General features: G+C 35.5%; 1 protein-coding gene across 1 annotated transcript in view; it reads left to right on the top strand.

Moving 5' to 3' along the window:
• The window catches only part of LOC144451176 (E3 ubiquitin-protein ligase MIB2-like), a 45,348-nt gene extending 29,340 nt beyond the window's left edge, over positions 1–16,008 (top strand). Inside the window, exons 10-20 of the mRNA XM_078141973.1 lie at positions 160–293; positions 904–1,052; positions 1,348–1,504; positions 2,840–2,994; positions 4,255–4,381; positions 5,102–5,311; positions 5,816–5,994; positions 6,351–6,585; positions 7,099–7,213; positions 7,637–7,702; positions 11,312–16,008. Of these exons, the coding sequence (XP_077998099.1) occupies positions 160–293; positions 904–1,052; positions 1,348–1,504; positions 2,840–2,994; positions 4,255–4,381; positions 5,102–5,311; positions 5,816–5,994; positions 6,351–6,585; positions 7,099–7,213; positions 7,637–7,702; positions 11,312–11,538 (1,754 nt within the window). The 3' untranslated portion in view covers positions 11,539–16,008. The remainder of the gene's footprint in view (positions 1–159; positions 294–903; positions 1,053–1,347; positions 1,505–2,839; positions 2,995–4,254; positions 4,382–5,101; positions 5,312–5,815; positions 5,995–6,350; positions 6,586–7,098; positions 7,214–7,636; positions 7,703–11,311) is intronic.
• The last annotated feature ends 2,720 nt before the right edge of the window (positions 16,009–18,728 follow it).

The following is an 18,728-nucleotide window of genomic DNA, read 5'->3' as shown; positions in this document are numbered from 1 at the left end:
TTAAAGTTGAAATTGTCGCATCAGTGCAGAAAGGTCATATCTGCTATGCAATTGTATAGGCAGATACGACCTTACTGTTGACACGACGAAATATGCTTTTCAATTTTGTGAATTCTGTGAAAATAACTAATTCTTTGTTTTGCACTTGTGTTTGTACAGATTCACTATCAACGTTACTTGACCAACTAATCATTTCACAAAGCAACTCAGACAGTCCAGACAGAATTGTTGGAGAGGCTGCCCAGGGAAATACGTCAAAAGTCAGAGACCTTGTATCAAAACATCCATCAAAGGTAAGTTACTTTGATGGGTGAGAAGATTTCTGTGAGATGATAGTTGCTTTGAAGAATCACTACAATGAACTGTCAGACATTCTTTTGGGGTATTACTTCACAGGGCTCAAAATTTACAATAGTCCCATGTCCACAGACTACCAATTCTTGTCATGGGGCTACCATAATTTACAGCTGGTAGCCCACTCAGGCTACCAGTGTACCACTGATGATGCGATGATTTAAAGGATGGAAGATTTACAGACATGAAAGTATTTGAATAACACATATATTTCAAATAGAGAAACTCTGTTTTCAGTTCTGGAATATAAGACTACAGGTCACAATCCTTGGGCTACCACTTTCTGAAATTGCTAACTCACTGGGACTACCAAAGAAAAACGTTAATTTCGAGCTCTGCTTCATCAAGGTTACTTTTGAAATGTCTGCATTTTGTAAACCTTTGTAATCATGGAAATTATACTTTACCACTTTTGTACTTCGATAATCTCTGAACATACTAAAACTAAAAAACCTACCAAAATATAAAAATAGGTGATACAAATTTTGTATATGTAATGAGTGATATATCAATTTGTACAAATCGTATATGTCTATTTGTCATGGGTAGGTTGATATCAAGAGTTCTGGTAAGACAGCTTTGCAAGTATCAAGTCATCAAGGACATCTCGATGTTGTCAAAGTTCTACTCTCTGCAAAGGCTACCTTAGAATTACAAGATCAAGATGGGGATACAGCTTTACATTATGCCATATTTGGGTAAGTTACAGCTACATTTTATGCCATATTTGGTCATAGATTTATTATAACATATTTGGTAAGTCACAGCTACATTTTATGCCATATTTGGTCATAGATTTATTATACCATATTTGGTAAGTCACAGCTACATTTCATGCCATATTTGGTCATAGATTTAGTATAAGTTACAGCTACATTTATACCATATTTGGTCACAACTTTATATCTTACCATATTTGGTAAATCACTGCTTTATATAGTCTTTCATTTTCAACCTCAAGTTTATTTTGATGAACTGTCATTTGTATTCCAGAAATGCACCAGAAGTAGCTCAATTGTTGCTATCCAAAGGTGCCAAGGTGAATGCCGTCAATAATGCTGGCTGTAGCTGTCTACATGTAGCAGTCAATAAAAGTCATATACAATGTGTCCGAGTACTGCTTAGATATAATTGTAATGTCAACTTACAGGTAAGCCAGTGTAACTATTTACAACATTTCTGTTACTTGTCTCCTCACCTTACCCCCCCCCCCCCCCCACACACACACACACTCTCTCTCTCTCTCCCAGCTTCAATATAAAGAATTCTAGTCTATTGAAAGAATCTTTGTTCAAGTGCTGCAAGGCTAATGTTGATGACTTCCTTAGCCAGTCCAAATTTTTATTTTGTTTTCAACAATGCAAATTACAGATTTCATAGCATTTAAAAACGTGCAAATAAGCTCTAATTTTGTTTTCTAGTTTAGGTGTTATTCTCAAGTTAACCATATCATTATATAGAATAAATAGCAAAACAAATTCAATGTCTACTTCCTGGCTCCTGTAATCTTACAACTTTGTTTAGGTTTGCTTCTGCCATGTTATATGTAGACATGAGTGAAACCATAAATTCTGCTGTGTAGATTTGCCTTCTGCCACGGCATATGCATACACGAATGAAACTAAGTCTAACAAAGTGACTGTATGCCTCTGTCTTTCACCAATGTGTCCACTTCAAGTGACAGAATTGTCTCTCGTGTGTTGAGCAAGTTGTGTCACAACGTAGCAGTGACACAATGATCAGTTGAAGGAGACACCACACAGGTGACAAAAACATGCAGACAAGTTGTATTGTGTATTGTTAGCATGGTTGTATGAAATGTGTGAAGGTAAAGCCAAGGGTTACTGTCAGAGAGATTGAGTCCAAAGTGTGGAAAAACATGTTTTGACAAACCTCTCTTTATTCTGAGCTTGATGCATTCATTTTTGAACATGAATTTATACTTCAGAGTTCATCCATAGCCTTAAATCTTAGGAATTTTTTATCTACTGAAAAAGATTTTTTTAAATGTTAATTTTATGCAATTATGATATAATTATCTCAAATATATGTAAACAATTGATTTGAACAAAAATTACTAAAAAAGAGAGATGCTGAAAGAAAGTGATTTTCACCCAGTTGGATTTAAATTTATACACAAGCAGGATTTATAGTTTATTGCGAAACTACCGTACATCAGACTATATAGACAAAGCTAACAAACGATCCTTTGTTTTAAATTTTTAAAAGGTCACATGCCTGTGATTAATTGATAGAAGGAAAAAAGTGAAGAAACGAGAAATGGTGTAATTTTCAGCCAAATTAATGTAAATTTATACACTAGAATTCATACAGAGATTCAGCTTGATATGATGCTATAGCCAAAGCTAACAAATTAGACTTTGTTTAAGGTGACATACTTTTAATTTTACGTGATGAATTGATTGCAAAAACCGAAAAATGTTGTGATATTTGGCCAAATTAATGTCAATTTATTCTCTACCAGGATTCGTACGGAGACACGGCCTTACATGATGCTATAGCCAAAGCTAACAAAGAAGTAATTGAGATGTTGATAGATGGACCAGGTGCTGATTTTACTCTACGCAATAAAAGGGGCTTTAATGTGCTTCACCATGCTGCACTTAAAGGAAATAACTTGTAAGTACCACTGAGACGGCTATTGTCCACAAACACTTCAAATTGACATGTTTTTTCTTCAAGTTTTTTGTTTTTCTTAAACACCTTCAAACCACCTCTTGTTTAGTAATCGATGCAGTGTTCATGTTTTTTTTCTGCTGAAAAACCTTCAAACAATTTCTTGTTTCATATTAAATGCAATGTTCACATTTTTTTCCTGCATATTGCAAATTGCAAAATGATAACATTACATCAAAAGTTTTGTTTTCTGTTGAGACCTTAATTTACAATTTCATGTTTCGTATACCGTATTAGATGCAATGTTGACATGCCTGTATGTCTCAAATTTTTTTTAATGAGAACATTAAAACAGTTTGTTCTCTACTGAAAGACCTTCAAATCCCCTTGTCTCATATTAAACACGATGTTGACATGTTTTTGTTACTTCCCCATATCACAAGATTTTTTGAAAAGTTGGTCAGTTTATTGCTAAAATACAGAAATTTACCGTACCTTGTAAATATCTTTGGGATCCATTACATTCTTGTAAATTATATTACCAAAGTTAAAATTTTGGAACACATTTCTTTCCAAAATACAATTTTAGTTTTAAGTTTTAAATGAAAAAATGGAGTTCAGTTATGTCAACAGAACGGTTATATGTGTACAGAGTTACTAGTATGTTATCCAAATACTAAGGTTGCTGATATTGTTTGGTTGGTGAGGTGGCCGAAAGCCAACTCATGGGGGCGCTATTCATTTCAGTAGTGTGGGATCTGTCTTGGGGCAGTGGCACCATACTGACAGTATATGAACTCAAGATATTGACTTGTTATAACTAGAAAAGTTTACAACTTCATGTAAAACACTATTATCTAGAGATATCATAGATTCATTTCATATGTATAGTAGTATTTTAGTGCAATAAATATCATGGATAAAATCTCCCAGGGTTCCCCAGTCATTTTAATATCATCACTTCCCTACCAGTGTATTTGTTAAGGATAGGGAAATAGGTCAAATGAACCAGAGTTTCCCCAGTAAATTTTAACTAAGTTTACAAACATAATGGTTTTGCAATGTATGAGTGGTTACTGTGTGTCATGTTTACGTGATTTCACTCTCCAGGTTACCTGATTCCCCATTTCCTGTGACTAAAATTCCCAAACCTAAGGGAAAAACAGTGGATATCATTTCACTGGACGTTTTGCTGTACTAAGCAGTGTAAAATGGGGTTGTACTACAAATTACATTAATATTTTACCTGTATTTGGTTTGTAGTGCAACAGAGAAGTTATTGATCAAAGCCAGGCAGCTTGGGGATGTTAAGAAAGACGACGGTTTTACAGCTCTGCATTTAGCAGCACTGAATGGACATAGAGATGTGGCAGAGACTCTAATTACAAAGGTGAGAGGTCAACCGTAATAACTCTTGGTCCGAAAGAACTTGCTAAAACTATGGTGGAGGGGTGAGAGGTCAACCATACTAACACTTGGTCTGTAAGACCTTGCTAAAACCATGGTGGAGGGGTGAGATGTCAACATAGTAACACTTGGTCTGTAAGACTTTGCTAAAACCACAGTGGAGGGGTGAGATGTCAACCATACTAACCCTTGGCCTGAAAGACTTTGCTAAAACCACGATGGAGGCCTGAGTCTATGCTAAAACCTACTATACTTAATGGTCAGGATTGTTCAATGTACATTTAATCACAAACACATTCACAAATCCTCTGAAATTGTGGACACCTACAGGATATAACTTTCGCTGCATTTCAGTGAGTATATTGAATCAGTGGTCAGTTTTGTGTTTACTGGCAATCGTACAAAATTTGTGTGATGTGAAATCATGAAATGTCTCCAGAAGTCAAAGTTTTATGAAAATACATCTATTTCCTGTAGTGGCATGCCCCTTTAAACTTGGTCACTCTTTGAGAATGATGACACTGTAAAACCCTTAAGTGACTTAGTTTGTGTAACTCTGTAATTACACCCTATATATAGGGTATCAGGCTTTAAACGTTTAACTAGGCACTTGCATAAAGTTAAGGAGTCTGTTTGTTGAATGGTAAAATGTACTGTGCAATCATTCCGTGACTTTCACTAATAACTTTCTTCTCACTTTTAGGGACAAGTTGAAATTGACTGTCGAAACAATCGGTACCAGACACCACTTTTGCTGGCAGTTAGTCAGGGGCATACATCACTCATAGAACTGCTGGTCAGTAAAGGAGCCAATGTCAACGTAGAAGATGAGGACGGTGACACATGTCTTCATCTTGCATTAATGAGGCAAACTGTATCTACTGTTGTAGACAATTCACCAATGGTAGCTGAGGTAAGATAACAGTCATTTGAATATATGAATATATAATTTATATCAGTCACAAAAGACCTTACATATCTTATTTAGCTTTCACCAATGGTAGTTGGGGTAATAAAACATAGTTATTTGAATTTGTAAATACACAATGTACACCAATCACAGAAGACCTTTCTTATTATCTTACCTTCACCAGTAGTAGGTGTTGTAAGAAAATTCTCGTCATTTGAATATGTGATTGCACAATATACACCAATCACTGAAGACCTTACATATATTATTTAGCTTTCACCAATGGTAGCTGAGGTAAGAAAACACACAAATTTGAATATGTGAATACATTATTTACACCAATCATAGATGATCTGTGTTATCTTACCTTCTTCATAAGTTATAAGTTAGGTAAGAAAACACAGTTATGTGATTCGTGTACTGACAATTTCTTATACTTCCAATATGGTTATTTATGTTTGGAAGATTGTTGCAGAATAGATAATTATTTTTGAATTATTTTCCTAGATACGGTCTACCCTTGGTATGGATGATAGTGATGCAAACACTGGTACAGCTATAGCGTGTTATTTAGTACAGGAGGGTGCCAATCTAGAATACAGGAATCACCAGAGGAAAACACCACTAGATATCATAACAGATCCTAGAGTTGAAGCTGTTGTGAAACAGTATGCTGAAAATAGAAGGTAAGACTCATGCACTACTAACCACAGGGGACAGCAGGCATGTAATTTATCCATTGATCAATCAATTACATGCTTGCTGTTTCCTGTGTAGTAACTGCTAATCTTTGTGGTCCTGACCGGGACATAAGGCTGCCAACAACTTCTGCCATTTTGACCAGATTTTCACACAGCATTGGGCTCCGGCTACTGTCCAATTTGAACATCCCATTTATGCAATCATGTAATGTGTACACTCCCTTTGAGTAATCACACCATGTTTTTACGTGTGGAAATAAATTTAGTCTCTGGACTGTGAAAGTGGTTTAAAAGAAGGTCAATATCAGGATTTGATTGCATGTGTTTGTTCTTATTTGCAGACAAAGGGAACAACAACAGGTGAAGCAACAACACCAACAACAACAACAACAACAAAGACAACAGGTCGATGGTAAAGTCAACCCCAGAGTTCACGCTACAACTGGCAACTTAGCGGCAATCGTACATGACTGCAGAATGTGTAGTAAACCTGCCAATTGTCAGTTTCAACCTTGTGGTCATATGATCGCATGTATGCACTGTGCTTCACTTTTCAAGAAATGCTATGTTTGTAAGGTGGGTGCAATTTTTACTGAACTACATCAATTTGTACATCTAAATCATTTCAGAAATATTACCAAGTATCGACAAACTAATGTAGACACAAACAAAAACTATGGTATACATTGCAGTCAGCTGATAAGCCTGTGCCATTGAATTGTATACAATAACATCTGAAGAAGCTTAGTGATTCGCGTAAAATATTCTAGGTAGATTATTTACAGGATGAGTTCAAAACTAAGATGTCATTGCAGAGCAAGGAAACATTTTTGGTTGTAAAACTATTGTTGTTGCATTTAATAAATTGCACAAGTGGTTGAAATAACATAGATATGGTAGTAAAGGGTGTACAATGTACGCAGACATTTTTCATAGGGGTAAGATTTTCTATGTGTATAAATCACATTCTCAGCTACAGAAGTAAACCTCTTTCTCTCAGAGGAAGAGGATAAAGAATAGTAATATGGTATAGTGAAGTATTTTACTAAAATGTTAGTATTTATAACATGTCTTGTTCAACTATTGTAGCTTGATGTTCAAGGAAGAAAGAAAATTGATGTTGTTGAAGTCGATTGTCTAGTTTGTACAGAAGCAGTTGCAGATGTCATATTCCAACCATGTGGACATAAAGTTGCATGTAAAGGTGAGTTCGTATTCGTATTCGTATTCGTATTCGTATTCGTATTCGTATTCGTATTCGTATTCGTATTCGTATTCGTGTGAATAGGATTATTTGTATTTGTGAGTTGCTATTCAAAGGGCTTTGGGGTATTCAAATTCGTGTGATCGTATTTGTATTTGTATTTGTATTTGTATTTGTATTTGTATTTGTATTTGTATTTGTATTTGTATTTGCAATTGTATTTACATTACTGTTTGTGGTTGTGTTTGTTGTGTTTGTATTTGCATTTGCATTTGTATTTGTTTGTGTTTGTGGTTGTGTTTGTATTTGTATTTGTGTATTTATATCTTATGTTTGACAGTGTTACTGATTATAATGTATCAGTGTAGATATACCATATTCATCACAACATCTGTGAATACATGGTGTACTTTCTCTCTACAGATTGTGCCACAAGGATGAAGAAGTGTATATCATGTCAAACTACCATTATACAAAAACTTGGCAAAGGTACGTATTTTAGGAATGGCTTTGACATAGAGATTGGTTTATCTGAATATAAGATCAAAAATATATCTTGGTCATGCAGCATTTTTTCCTCCCTGTAAGGGGGAGGTATTTGTGGTTTTGTTGTCTGTCTGTGCATCTGTTTGTTGTTTGTCTGTCTGTGCATCTGTTTGTTGTATGTCAGTCTGTCTCTGTGTCATTACTCTCTCAAAACTTGGCAAAGGTGTGTGTTTTAGGAATTGCTGCATTTTGTCCTCCCTGTAACTTAGTGTAAGGTTGAGGTATTTGTGGTTGTTTTGTCTGTCTGTCTGTCTGTCTGTGCATGTGTTTGTTGTTTGTCAGTCTGTCTCTGTTTCATTATTCTCTCAAAAATGGCTGGCTCAATTCAAATGAAATTTTATGTACACATTCTCTGGGGTAATGGCTAGAACTGACTAATGTTTTGGGAGAGATCTGTGCAAGGAAATTAGCATCATGGGCTTTGACAGTGTTCATTGTTGCCATGATGAGGGAAATCGATGTTGGTGTAAAATTCTCCACCCTTATAAACATAGTATTTTGATGAGTGAAGAAAAAAGGACCAAATCAATGTCCCGTGTTTGATATAAAAATGGTGATATTTGCATGTCTTAATGATAAGAACATTTTCACAATGTTGAGATTTTCGTGATAAAAAGAATGTATATTTTGAAAGTGAAAAATCATGGTTACTGATGTGGTGCAATCTTTTTTTTCTCCTTCTATGTGTAAAATATTCTTTAATGCATATTCTTCTAGGAATGCATCTTTTCCAATGCTCAAATATATCTGCATGTATTTTCCCATCCCACATACATTGTAGTTCTATCATCTCTATTGCCTGTGTCGTATGGAATAACCCTCCATACAAAACAACAAGGAAGAATCCAAATTATAGGCAGGAGAGGGTGATGCAATACAAAAATTTGGTGTTGTTGTGTTGAGACATATGCTAAGATAGATGGAATATTGATTGTTAGGGTAGTACATATGTAAAATATGTTGTGTTGGTCGACCCTCACAGATGTACGTCAACTGTTGAGGGCACCCTGACAAATTTACATACTAGGGAATACAGACAGAAATGTAAAGTTTGAAAAAAGGATTCAGAAAAGTGCTTCTATATCTGGATTTTGGTCCAAGCTGATGATCATAGTTTAAGTTATTGACGTGTGATGCTCAGGAGCTTCAAAAATACAAAACAAACAGTTAATTTGCAGCCATGTTGGCGGCCAACTTGTATATTTCAAAACATGCAATAATGCAAATGTTGCATCATGCAGATCCCAAAAAAAGAGCCACTCTACTTTGACAGAAAGCATGATATTCCATCCATTTTAAGCATGTGTTGTAAATGTTTCATCGTGTTGTGGTGTTTTATTTTCCAAATTAGACGGTATGCAGATGAGAAGGGCCAGTGTGCCCTCATTCCTAAATGACCAAGCTCAGGAAATGCAAGCAGCCACCAAGCAATGTGATAGAAGGTCTTCAGGTGCCCATTGTAATTATACTTGCAAAAAAAAAAGAGACAAAAAACTTGTGTGCTCTCCTAACAAGCACCATGCTGTTTCGTTCTTGCAATTTCACTGCTGCTTAGAGTAGAAGCTTGTTTGAAGACAGGTCTTATGTCAGTGACTTTCTAGAGTTCAAGGCCAATGATATATTATGACTACCGATTGGTTGTACAAAAACTTGTCTGGCAGCGGTATTTGACTAATTTGAGCTAGATTGACGGAATTGGTTGTGAACAAAAAGAACACTCACAATAGGGAACTTGCAAACCCGCCATGTTGAATGTTGTATCATGGGAAATGTGTTGATAAATACTAATCAAAATAGTATTGTAAACAATAATGTTACATTGTTTGCAACCACGAATGATCAATTCATAGTCACCCTTACCATTGTGGGAGGTTTATTTTATCGGTAGCTCCAGATTAGGTATTACGATAACCACAGAAAATCGCATAGTCCTTTGTGTCTGAGCATGCTCAGTCTGGATTGCAAGTTCCCTATTGATGAAGGAAACCTTCAAGTTATTCATTAACTGAAAACATTTGGAATTGCATAACTCTTTTGAATGCACAAAAGCAAAGGAATAGAATTATTTAAACTGACCTCAGAAACTGAGACAGTAAATAAAAACATATTAAGGTTGTATGTGCCTCAGAAATAAAACTCTAAATTTTTGCTGTTACATTACTCAAACGTTTTCTCAGTTAAAATTATGTCAAACAAAATCAGGGGTCACCATGCAAATTTTTTAGTTATCGGTCAAAATCATATCATTTCTGAATCCAATATGGCCACCAACAAATGAATATTTATCAAAATTTGCAATGTTATTACCAAATGAGTTTGATCATAGAAACTACACTATTTGATATGGCCACCAACAAATGAATATTTATCAAAGTTTACAATGTTATTACCAAATGAGTTTGATCATAGAAACTACACTATTTGTCACTAGACAGACAAAATAAAATATGTTCACATGCCTTCTAGATTTGCTGTGGTTTCTTGCACACATCTATGCCTAACCCCTTTCTGTTGCACACAGCTAATATTACATGCCTGCTCTATTCTTCTGTTGACTGGAATTGTTGTGGTTTCCTTGTCTGTTATCATATCGCTTTAATTTCTTCTTAGTTGTGAATTCATCAGTTTGAATGCTGTGGTCACTGATGATCTCCACGTACAACAGTTATGGAGTTTATGATTGAGATTTATATGTAACCAATCACACTGTAGGACGCTGATTAGTTCAGAGGTCAAATGTAACCAATCACACTGTAGGATGCTGATTAGTTCAGCGGTCAAATGTAACCAATCACACTGTAGGATGCTGATTAGTTCAGAGGTCAAATGTAACCAATCACACTGTAGGATGCTGATTAGTTCAGCGGTCAAATGTAACCAATCACACTGTAGGACACTTGTTAGTCTACAGGTCGATTGCAACTAATCACATTGCAGTACACTGATTAGTTCAGAGGTCTAAAATAGCCATTCACACTGTAGGACACTGATGAGTTCAGCGGTCTAAAATAGCCAATCACACTGTAGGACACTGGTTAGTCTATAGGTCGATTGCAACCAATCACATTGCAGTACACTGATTAGTTCATTGGTCTAAAATAGCCATTCACACTGTAGGGCACTGATTAGTTCATAGGTCAAACATAACCAATCAAATTGTAGAACACTGACTAGTCCATTCTGTAGAAAACTACATGTAAACATCCATACACGGATTATCAAACACACATATGTAAATACTGAAGCTGGTAGCAACTTAGTAATAATGGGTATGTCGAACAATTGACATAACATCCAGGGTTTGTAAGTACTGTTTTAAAAGTTGTACAGTCGTCAATATTTTAAATGTGACCAGTCATGTCGCAGTATAGTACACATATCAAATTCTATTGGTCGATTATATAACCAATCATATCACAGTACACTTATAATGCATTTGATTTTAGATGCATGGGTTTAACTTTTGAGGATTGATCCCAGAATTCATCCCAAGGTCAAGGTTGTCATGGTGAATTGAGATTATCATCATTATCTTGTATCTTTCTTTTCCAGATGGCACTCAGTTGGCAGGTGGAATTACAAATGCTCTGGAAGTGAAAGAGATGCAGGAAAAGATGAGAGAATTGGAAGAAGCACAGCTGTGCACTATTTGCATGGAAACAAAACGAAATGTTGTTTTCTTGTGTGGACACGGTACGTGTAAGAAGTGTGCAAAGCCTCTCAAGAACTGTCCAATGTGCCGAAAACCAATCACAAAGAAAATCAATATCTTCCATTAGTTAGACAAACGGTGTTGGTTGCACACTTTTTATGTACAGGACAAATAAACAGGACCTGTGTAGAGACTTTGTATAAGTATTTGCACCAAATTTGGACTACATTTTTCGTTTTCGTTGAAGAATGGCCTTGGTGTAGGAGCTGGTAGTGGGAGATTTTTACCCTCTCTGTACTGCATATACTTGGGTTGTTGAAAAAAGTGTGTGCCGATTGTGCTCTTGCTTCTGATAGTATGGGGAGTTTGGAATACATGTTGAATATAAAAACAATTTTGAGTACAGAGGTTCCAGGAAAAAACTCAGCTGTGTGATATTTCACAGATTATAGACATGTTTAAGAGTTGTAAAGGTAGAAGTCATCGAACTAAACTTTAACTCAACATCCTGTGACTCTCATGCTACTGGAGATGTAACATTCAGTCATCCTCAAGGTACTGGAAATATTACATCATGCACCCTCAAGTTACTGGAAATGTAATATCCGGTCACCCTCAAGTTTTAAGGGAAATGTAACATCCGGTCACCTTCAAGTTACTGGAAATGTAACATCCGGCCACCTTTAACTTACTGAATGAAACAGATGGGTCTTGTATGTGCAGTTAAAGAAAGATGGCTTGATATTAATCTGTAGAGGCAAAAACATTGATGTCACTGTGTGCCCTGGAATTGATTCACACTTGCAGAGATAGTTGAGACAGACCTGTGGAATGCTGAAAACTACACAGAAGTACTGCTGAAAACAGTGTTGAAGTGCTGCGGAAAACAGCATGGAAGTTCTGCTGAAAACAGCATTGAAGTACTGTCACAAGGAATTTTCCACTCTGGGAACTTTACAAATTTGTAACCAGTCTGTTAAATAGACCGTTAGGAAGGTGATATCACTTCATTATGTGTCCCAAGTTGGGCTATAGTAGCTGAATTTAATAAAAACTTTCTGATTTGTTTTTTCATTTGCTACTGAGTATTCCTTAGTAGCCATGGTAACAATAACATTGACTTTTGGGTAGCAACCCTTGTACAGAAGATATTGATGTTGTATGCATGTGACTTTGTACAGCATTTTACACATTTTTAGAATTTGTGTATGCATTGTTAATTGTCTGTCTGTTTGTAGACATTTTGTTTTGGAAATCTACAGATGACCAAATAAGGGCATGTTTCTAATATTCTATTGTTTGAGCTGTTGTATTCAAATATACAACACCATATTAGGTAATCAAGAAATTTAAATAATGCCATGTGAGTGCACTGTGATTGGTCATGTAAACTCCTGTTTTGAATATGAGGGAGCTGCTCAAATTATGAGTTTTTTTGCAGTAAGTTTTTGCAGCTGAATTCTCTTTGAGTTTGACAGCTTCTTTAGGCTCAAAACTATGCATTGCTTGTATAATAAATATCAACCTGCTATGCTTCCAAACTAGTTTTTTTCTTCAGTTGCTCTAAATGTGAGACATTTGAAGTAGAACGAATTTTTAACAATTGAAATGATAATGAGAGGAAAGTACTGTCAAATTATATTTGACTTTTTGTCAATTTTTCTAAATTACAATTATGATAATGGGTGAGGTAAAAGGAGACATGTTCCTGTGAAGGAATGTATTAGGTTGTCCTCGAGTGATGAACTTTTTTGTTCTATTGTGCACTCTGGTATTGTGGACTTTTTATTCTGCTGTGCACTCAGGTGTTCTGTACTTTTCTATTCTGTTCTGTCGTACACTTTTGTGTTCTGTTGTGTCATTTTATGTTTTGTTATGTACATTTCTGTTATACACTTGTGTTGTGTTGTATACTGTTGTGCACTTTTATGTTGTGTTTCTGTTCTGTAGTATACTTTTGTGTTCTGTTGTGTACTTTTATGTTGTGTGTGTTTCTGTTCTATCATGCACTTTTGTTCTGTTCAGGAACTTGTCATATTTAATATCATAACTCTGTCCTGCCATGTTTAGCCATAGATTTCCCCCTTTCTCCACATGAAATATATTGTGTTCTCATGTCAAGAGGATACTTGAAGGCAAAGGGTTGTTTTTTTTGAAGTCAAAACAAATATAGTTTTAAAAGACTTGTCCCATAATCCTTCATATCTGAGCATGCTCAGTTAGGATTGCAAATTATCAAAACAGAAGAATGCCTCAGTACAGTGCATTAGATCTACAAAGATTCTATTGCTAGTAATTGACTACCTCATAGTACATGTAGTGTTAGCGCCCTCATACAGGCAAGGGCCCTTTACCTTTGTTTTTACAAGTTTTGATTTTTACCCAGCCCATTCCCCATTATGTATATACCAGAAAGGTACATGTATTACCCAGTATATGAAAGATAAACAAAAGTTATACTGGCGGATGATGTCACAGCACAGATATCTAAATCATTAAACTTGCAAACTTCAGACAGATCTTTGAACTTTTTAAACAGCTGTTGAGAGGGATTGGAGTTTTCTGTGAACTTTCACAGTTGTTTTAAAAACTTTTCTGTTATCTCTGTTGATGGTTATCAAAGAGAGCTTAACCCATTACAGCCTGACACCCTATATTTAGGGTGTGATTACATAGAGTTACAGAAACCAAGTCAAGAGTTAAACCTACAGTGATTGTGGTTTTCACAGTCAGTTTGCATCATCTTGGACAAAATTGTGGAAAAAAATTAACGTGAGTGCCTTTGTATATCAAACTTGATTTTCTATGACATGTGTTGTGTCGCCAAAGTCAATAATACTGCAGTGCTGTAATTTTACCTCGGTCAATACGCTATCCGTGAAATACATGTGTGCTGTTTTATGTCAGTAGCCTGCCTACCTGAGGTAGGACTAAGGATAGTTTGGAGCCCGTGTAGACGTAAACGCGTCCTGAAACTTACGACACCTTTGAAAGGTTTCCTGAAACACTCCTGACTTCGTGCTATGTACTGTCAGGACGGAGTCAGGAGGGAACACAAGACATCTACGCTGTAACCTTCCTACACGTAGACACAAATCTATCCTACCTGAGGTAGGATGATGATAACCTAGTCTAGATGGAGCTAGTGTGAAAATAAGTAAAAACAAAGTGCTACAAATACAGTAATCCAACCTCTGTAAATCTACTTTGCCATGCAATGTACAACCACCGACAGACAAACATTTACAAGCAGAACTTGTTAGAAACAGGGAAAGTAAACAAATGAATTGGATTTTATAACACTTGGCACAGCATGTTGGAAGTAGAGAGACAAGTATTACACTACATCATTTGATATGAACAGTTTTATGGCCATTACACAATAGCTCACATTCACAGATGAATTTCAAGTTCTCTGGCATTTCCTGTATATGTGAAGAGGCCATAATACTGTTCTTATCAAACATACATGTCTCTATACTTCCAACATGCTGTGCCAAGTGTTATTAATCTAATTCAATCATTTACTTTCCAAGTTGGAACAAATTCCACTCATAAAATGCTTGCCTGTCACTGGTTTTATGTGTTATAAATCACCATTCAGAAATTTTGTTGAATTTGATAGAATTTGATAAAAACTGAAATGCACCGAAGATTTCAGTAACTTCCCATAACCACACACCAGAGTATCACGTGTTGATCCATAGATAGAAACTTTAAATTTTTATTTTATAAACGCACCAGTAGATATATACACAGGCCTTAACTGTCATATTATGGACCCATGCTTTATTTATTGTTCTGTATGTATGCATTCATAATTTTTATCAACTATCATTAAAGATAGTTTCAGCAAATTCTGTGAGTTTTGGACTTGACTATGAAACTATGAGTTATGAACATGGACTTGGTATATGCTCTTTCACATTATTTTTTCAAGTATAAAAGCATAGGGAATTTGTTTTATCAAATAAAAATCCAAAATAAATACCAAATTCTCATCCATATGGCCACTTTAACCCAATCTGCCAAAATATATTGATTGGTCAGTACAAAGATCTCAACTATTTACATCACCTTCAGTGCTAGCATTCTTCATTTTCGTTTTCAAGAAAAATATTCTGTCATGAAAAAATTTGTAGCAGTGAGAAATCTTTCAAAATCTTGTACTGTAGTGTTGTTGAAAGCAAGGAAAGTTGTAGGTCACATTGACAACCTGTTACATTATTTCAAAGTATTGACATGGCAACTAAAACTATGAGTAACTAGTAAAAATGCAACAATAGATATTCAAAAATTACAACAGCATAATATACCAGCACACTGTATTTAGCCTTCCACCCCCATCAAACAGTATTTTTATATCATCCCTGTGTTATTTATGGTTAAGTACAGTCTATTATTAAGGGAATAGGGGTGACAGCGTTAAAAACTTTTCATTTTGACTGAATGTGTAAACTGAGAATGTAAATCTTGTGATTTTACAAATACTTTGTGAGACAGTCCTTCTTTATGAAATTTGTTTCTGTTTGTGTGCACAGTATCAATTTTATTGTTCTTTCCTTTTTGCAATGTATATGTCATGAACACATTTTTTGGCAAATTAAAATATGTGTACAGAGAAATGTATAGAGAATTGAGGTGTTTTATTTGGATGTATTTCATGTCAGAGTTTATCAATTTATACATATCTATTTACCCTAGAATACTGAGGTCTCAGTCACAAATATATGAATTGGAAATTGAGAATGTTTAACTCATATATGCTGTATGCAATCAAAGGTCATTCTCATGTGGTACATTTTTTCCACTCACATAACCTTGTGGCAGTGTGTCTTGTACAGTTGTAGCAAAGTGGGTTTTATGATGTGTGTGTGTGTGTGTGTGTGTGTGTGTGTGTGTGTGTGTGTGTGTGTGTGTGTGTGTGTGTGTGTGTGTGTGTGTGTGTGTGTGTGGTCAGATAATATGGTATGTATGTCTGTCTGTCTATGTATGTATGTATGTATGTGTATGTATGTATATGTGTATGTATGTGTCTGTATGTATGTATGTATGTATGTATGTATGTATGTATGTATGTATGCATGTATGTATGTATGTATGTAATTATGTGTGTGTGTGTGTGTGTGTGTGTGTGTGTGTGTGTGTATGTATGTATGTATGTATGTATGTATGTAATTATATGTGTGTGTGTGTGTGTGTGTGTGTGTGTGTGTGTGTATTGGTATATATTTTTTTATTGCCAACATTTCTATTTGTATGCTGTTACTAAACCTGAGTCCCCTTTGATGGAACACTTGGAGAAATAAGATTGTCAAAGGCGGTATAACTGTATTTACAAGGATATACATTACCAGCCAAGACCTGCTTTGAAATAGCACTCCAAGTGGCCAAACTACACAATCTTTTGTCTTTTTAAAAAAATAACATGGCATTTGATTAGGATTATTTTAACAGTTTTCTGGGAGATTTATAGAAAAGGTTGGTCCTTGACAAAATCATGATTTCATTTATTCCTCATGGCTGTACTGATAAAATAAGTCTAATCCAAGCCCTTAGGATTCAAACATTGGGCTTTAAATGGGGAACAAGGTGAGGCTGGTTTTATTCTAGCTGCAGTTATTTGTGTTTAGGGTACCCAGGACAACCAGTTTTAGCAATCCTGGTTTACATAGCCTCTCTATTAAAAATTACACCAATTGACAAACCTGACATATAAGAGGTAAGAGGTCAGTTGTGTATGGGGGGGGGGATTATTGGAAACATAATAATGTTAGAAGCATCTTCTGTGTATGGCCATTGTTTGAAGAAATGTGAAGCTTCTAAATTTTTTATTTCCCATACTGTTTTGGGCCATTGTATAGACTTGCAAAAGTTTCACGAGTCTTTGTCAGAGAGGTCAAATGATGCAGAATTAGTGAAAATGACTTTCTCCAAAGAATAGAGAATTTACAGTTAACATAAAATCAGCCTGACCTTTGTTCCCTTTCATAAAAGTAGACATGTACACACACATACATACATACACAGACACACACACAGACACACACACAGACAGACAGACACAGAGACACACACAGACAGACATACACAGACAGACAGACATACACACATACATACAGACACACACATACACAGACACAGAGACAGACACAGACACATACACAGAGACAGACAGACACACACACACAGACAGACACACACACAGACAGGCACACACACACATACACAGACAGACAGACAGACACACACACAGACATACAGACACACACACACACATACACAGACAGACAGACAGACAGACAGACACACAGACAGACAGACACACAGAGACAGACACACACACACATACACACACACAGACAGACAGACAGACACACATACACAGACAGACAGACAGACAGACAGACAGACACACACACAGACAGACACACAAGTACACACACACACAAGTACACACACAAGTACACACACACACATACACAGAGACAGACAGACACACACAAGTACACACACACACAAAAGTACACACACACAGACACACACACATACACATACACACAAGTACACACACAAAGTACACACACAAGTACACACACATATACACATACATATACATGAACACATGCACACACATGAACACGTACACACACACACACATACATACATACATACATACATACATACATACATACATACATACAATCCATACATACACATACATACATACATACATACATACATACATACATACATACATACATACATACATACATACATACATACATACATACATACATACATACATACACATGAACATACACACATACATGCTCATGAAAACTCACGTACACAAACACATATGAACATATACACAAACACAGAAGAAAACCTACAGCACACCAATACATTTAAACACATAATGAATTGTTTCATCAATGGACAATATACACAAAATTTAGTTGATGATGAATATCATTTCATAATGATTTGTGTTTTTATATCTTACTATAGATCACACTATATTCCCCAACGTTATACTTCATATGCTACATATCAAAACTTTATACTTTTAATGCAAACACAAACTATTTATGTAATCATGGGACTTGCAAAATATATTTTTAATAGTTTGAAAAAAAGACGACTAACGACATCATAAAATTCTTGTCATTTTTTGACACCTTTCACCTTTCACCTTTCACCTTGAAAACTGTAATTGTTTTATAAAGTTATGTACCGAAAGGCCAGTGGCCTAGCTTGTACACAGAAATAAACTTATTATTATCATTATTATTAATAGAAAATATACATTAC

The sequence above is a fragment of the Glandiceps talaboti genome, chromosome 21 (assembly GCF_964340395.1).
Source record: "Glandiceps talaboti chromosome 21, keGlaTala1.1, whole genome shotgun sequence".
NCBI classification, from domain to species: Eukaryota; Metazoa; Hemichordata; class Enteropneusta; family Spengelidae; genus Glandiceps; species Glandiceps talaboti.
The sequence above is the reverse complement of the archived record's forward strand: the minus strand, read 5'-3'. Positions and strand labels throughout refer to the sequence as shown.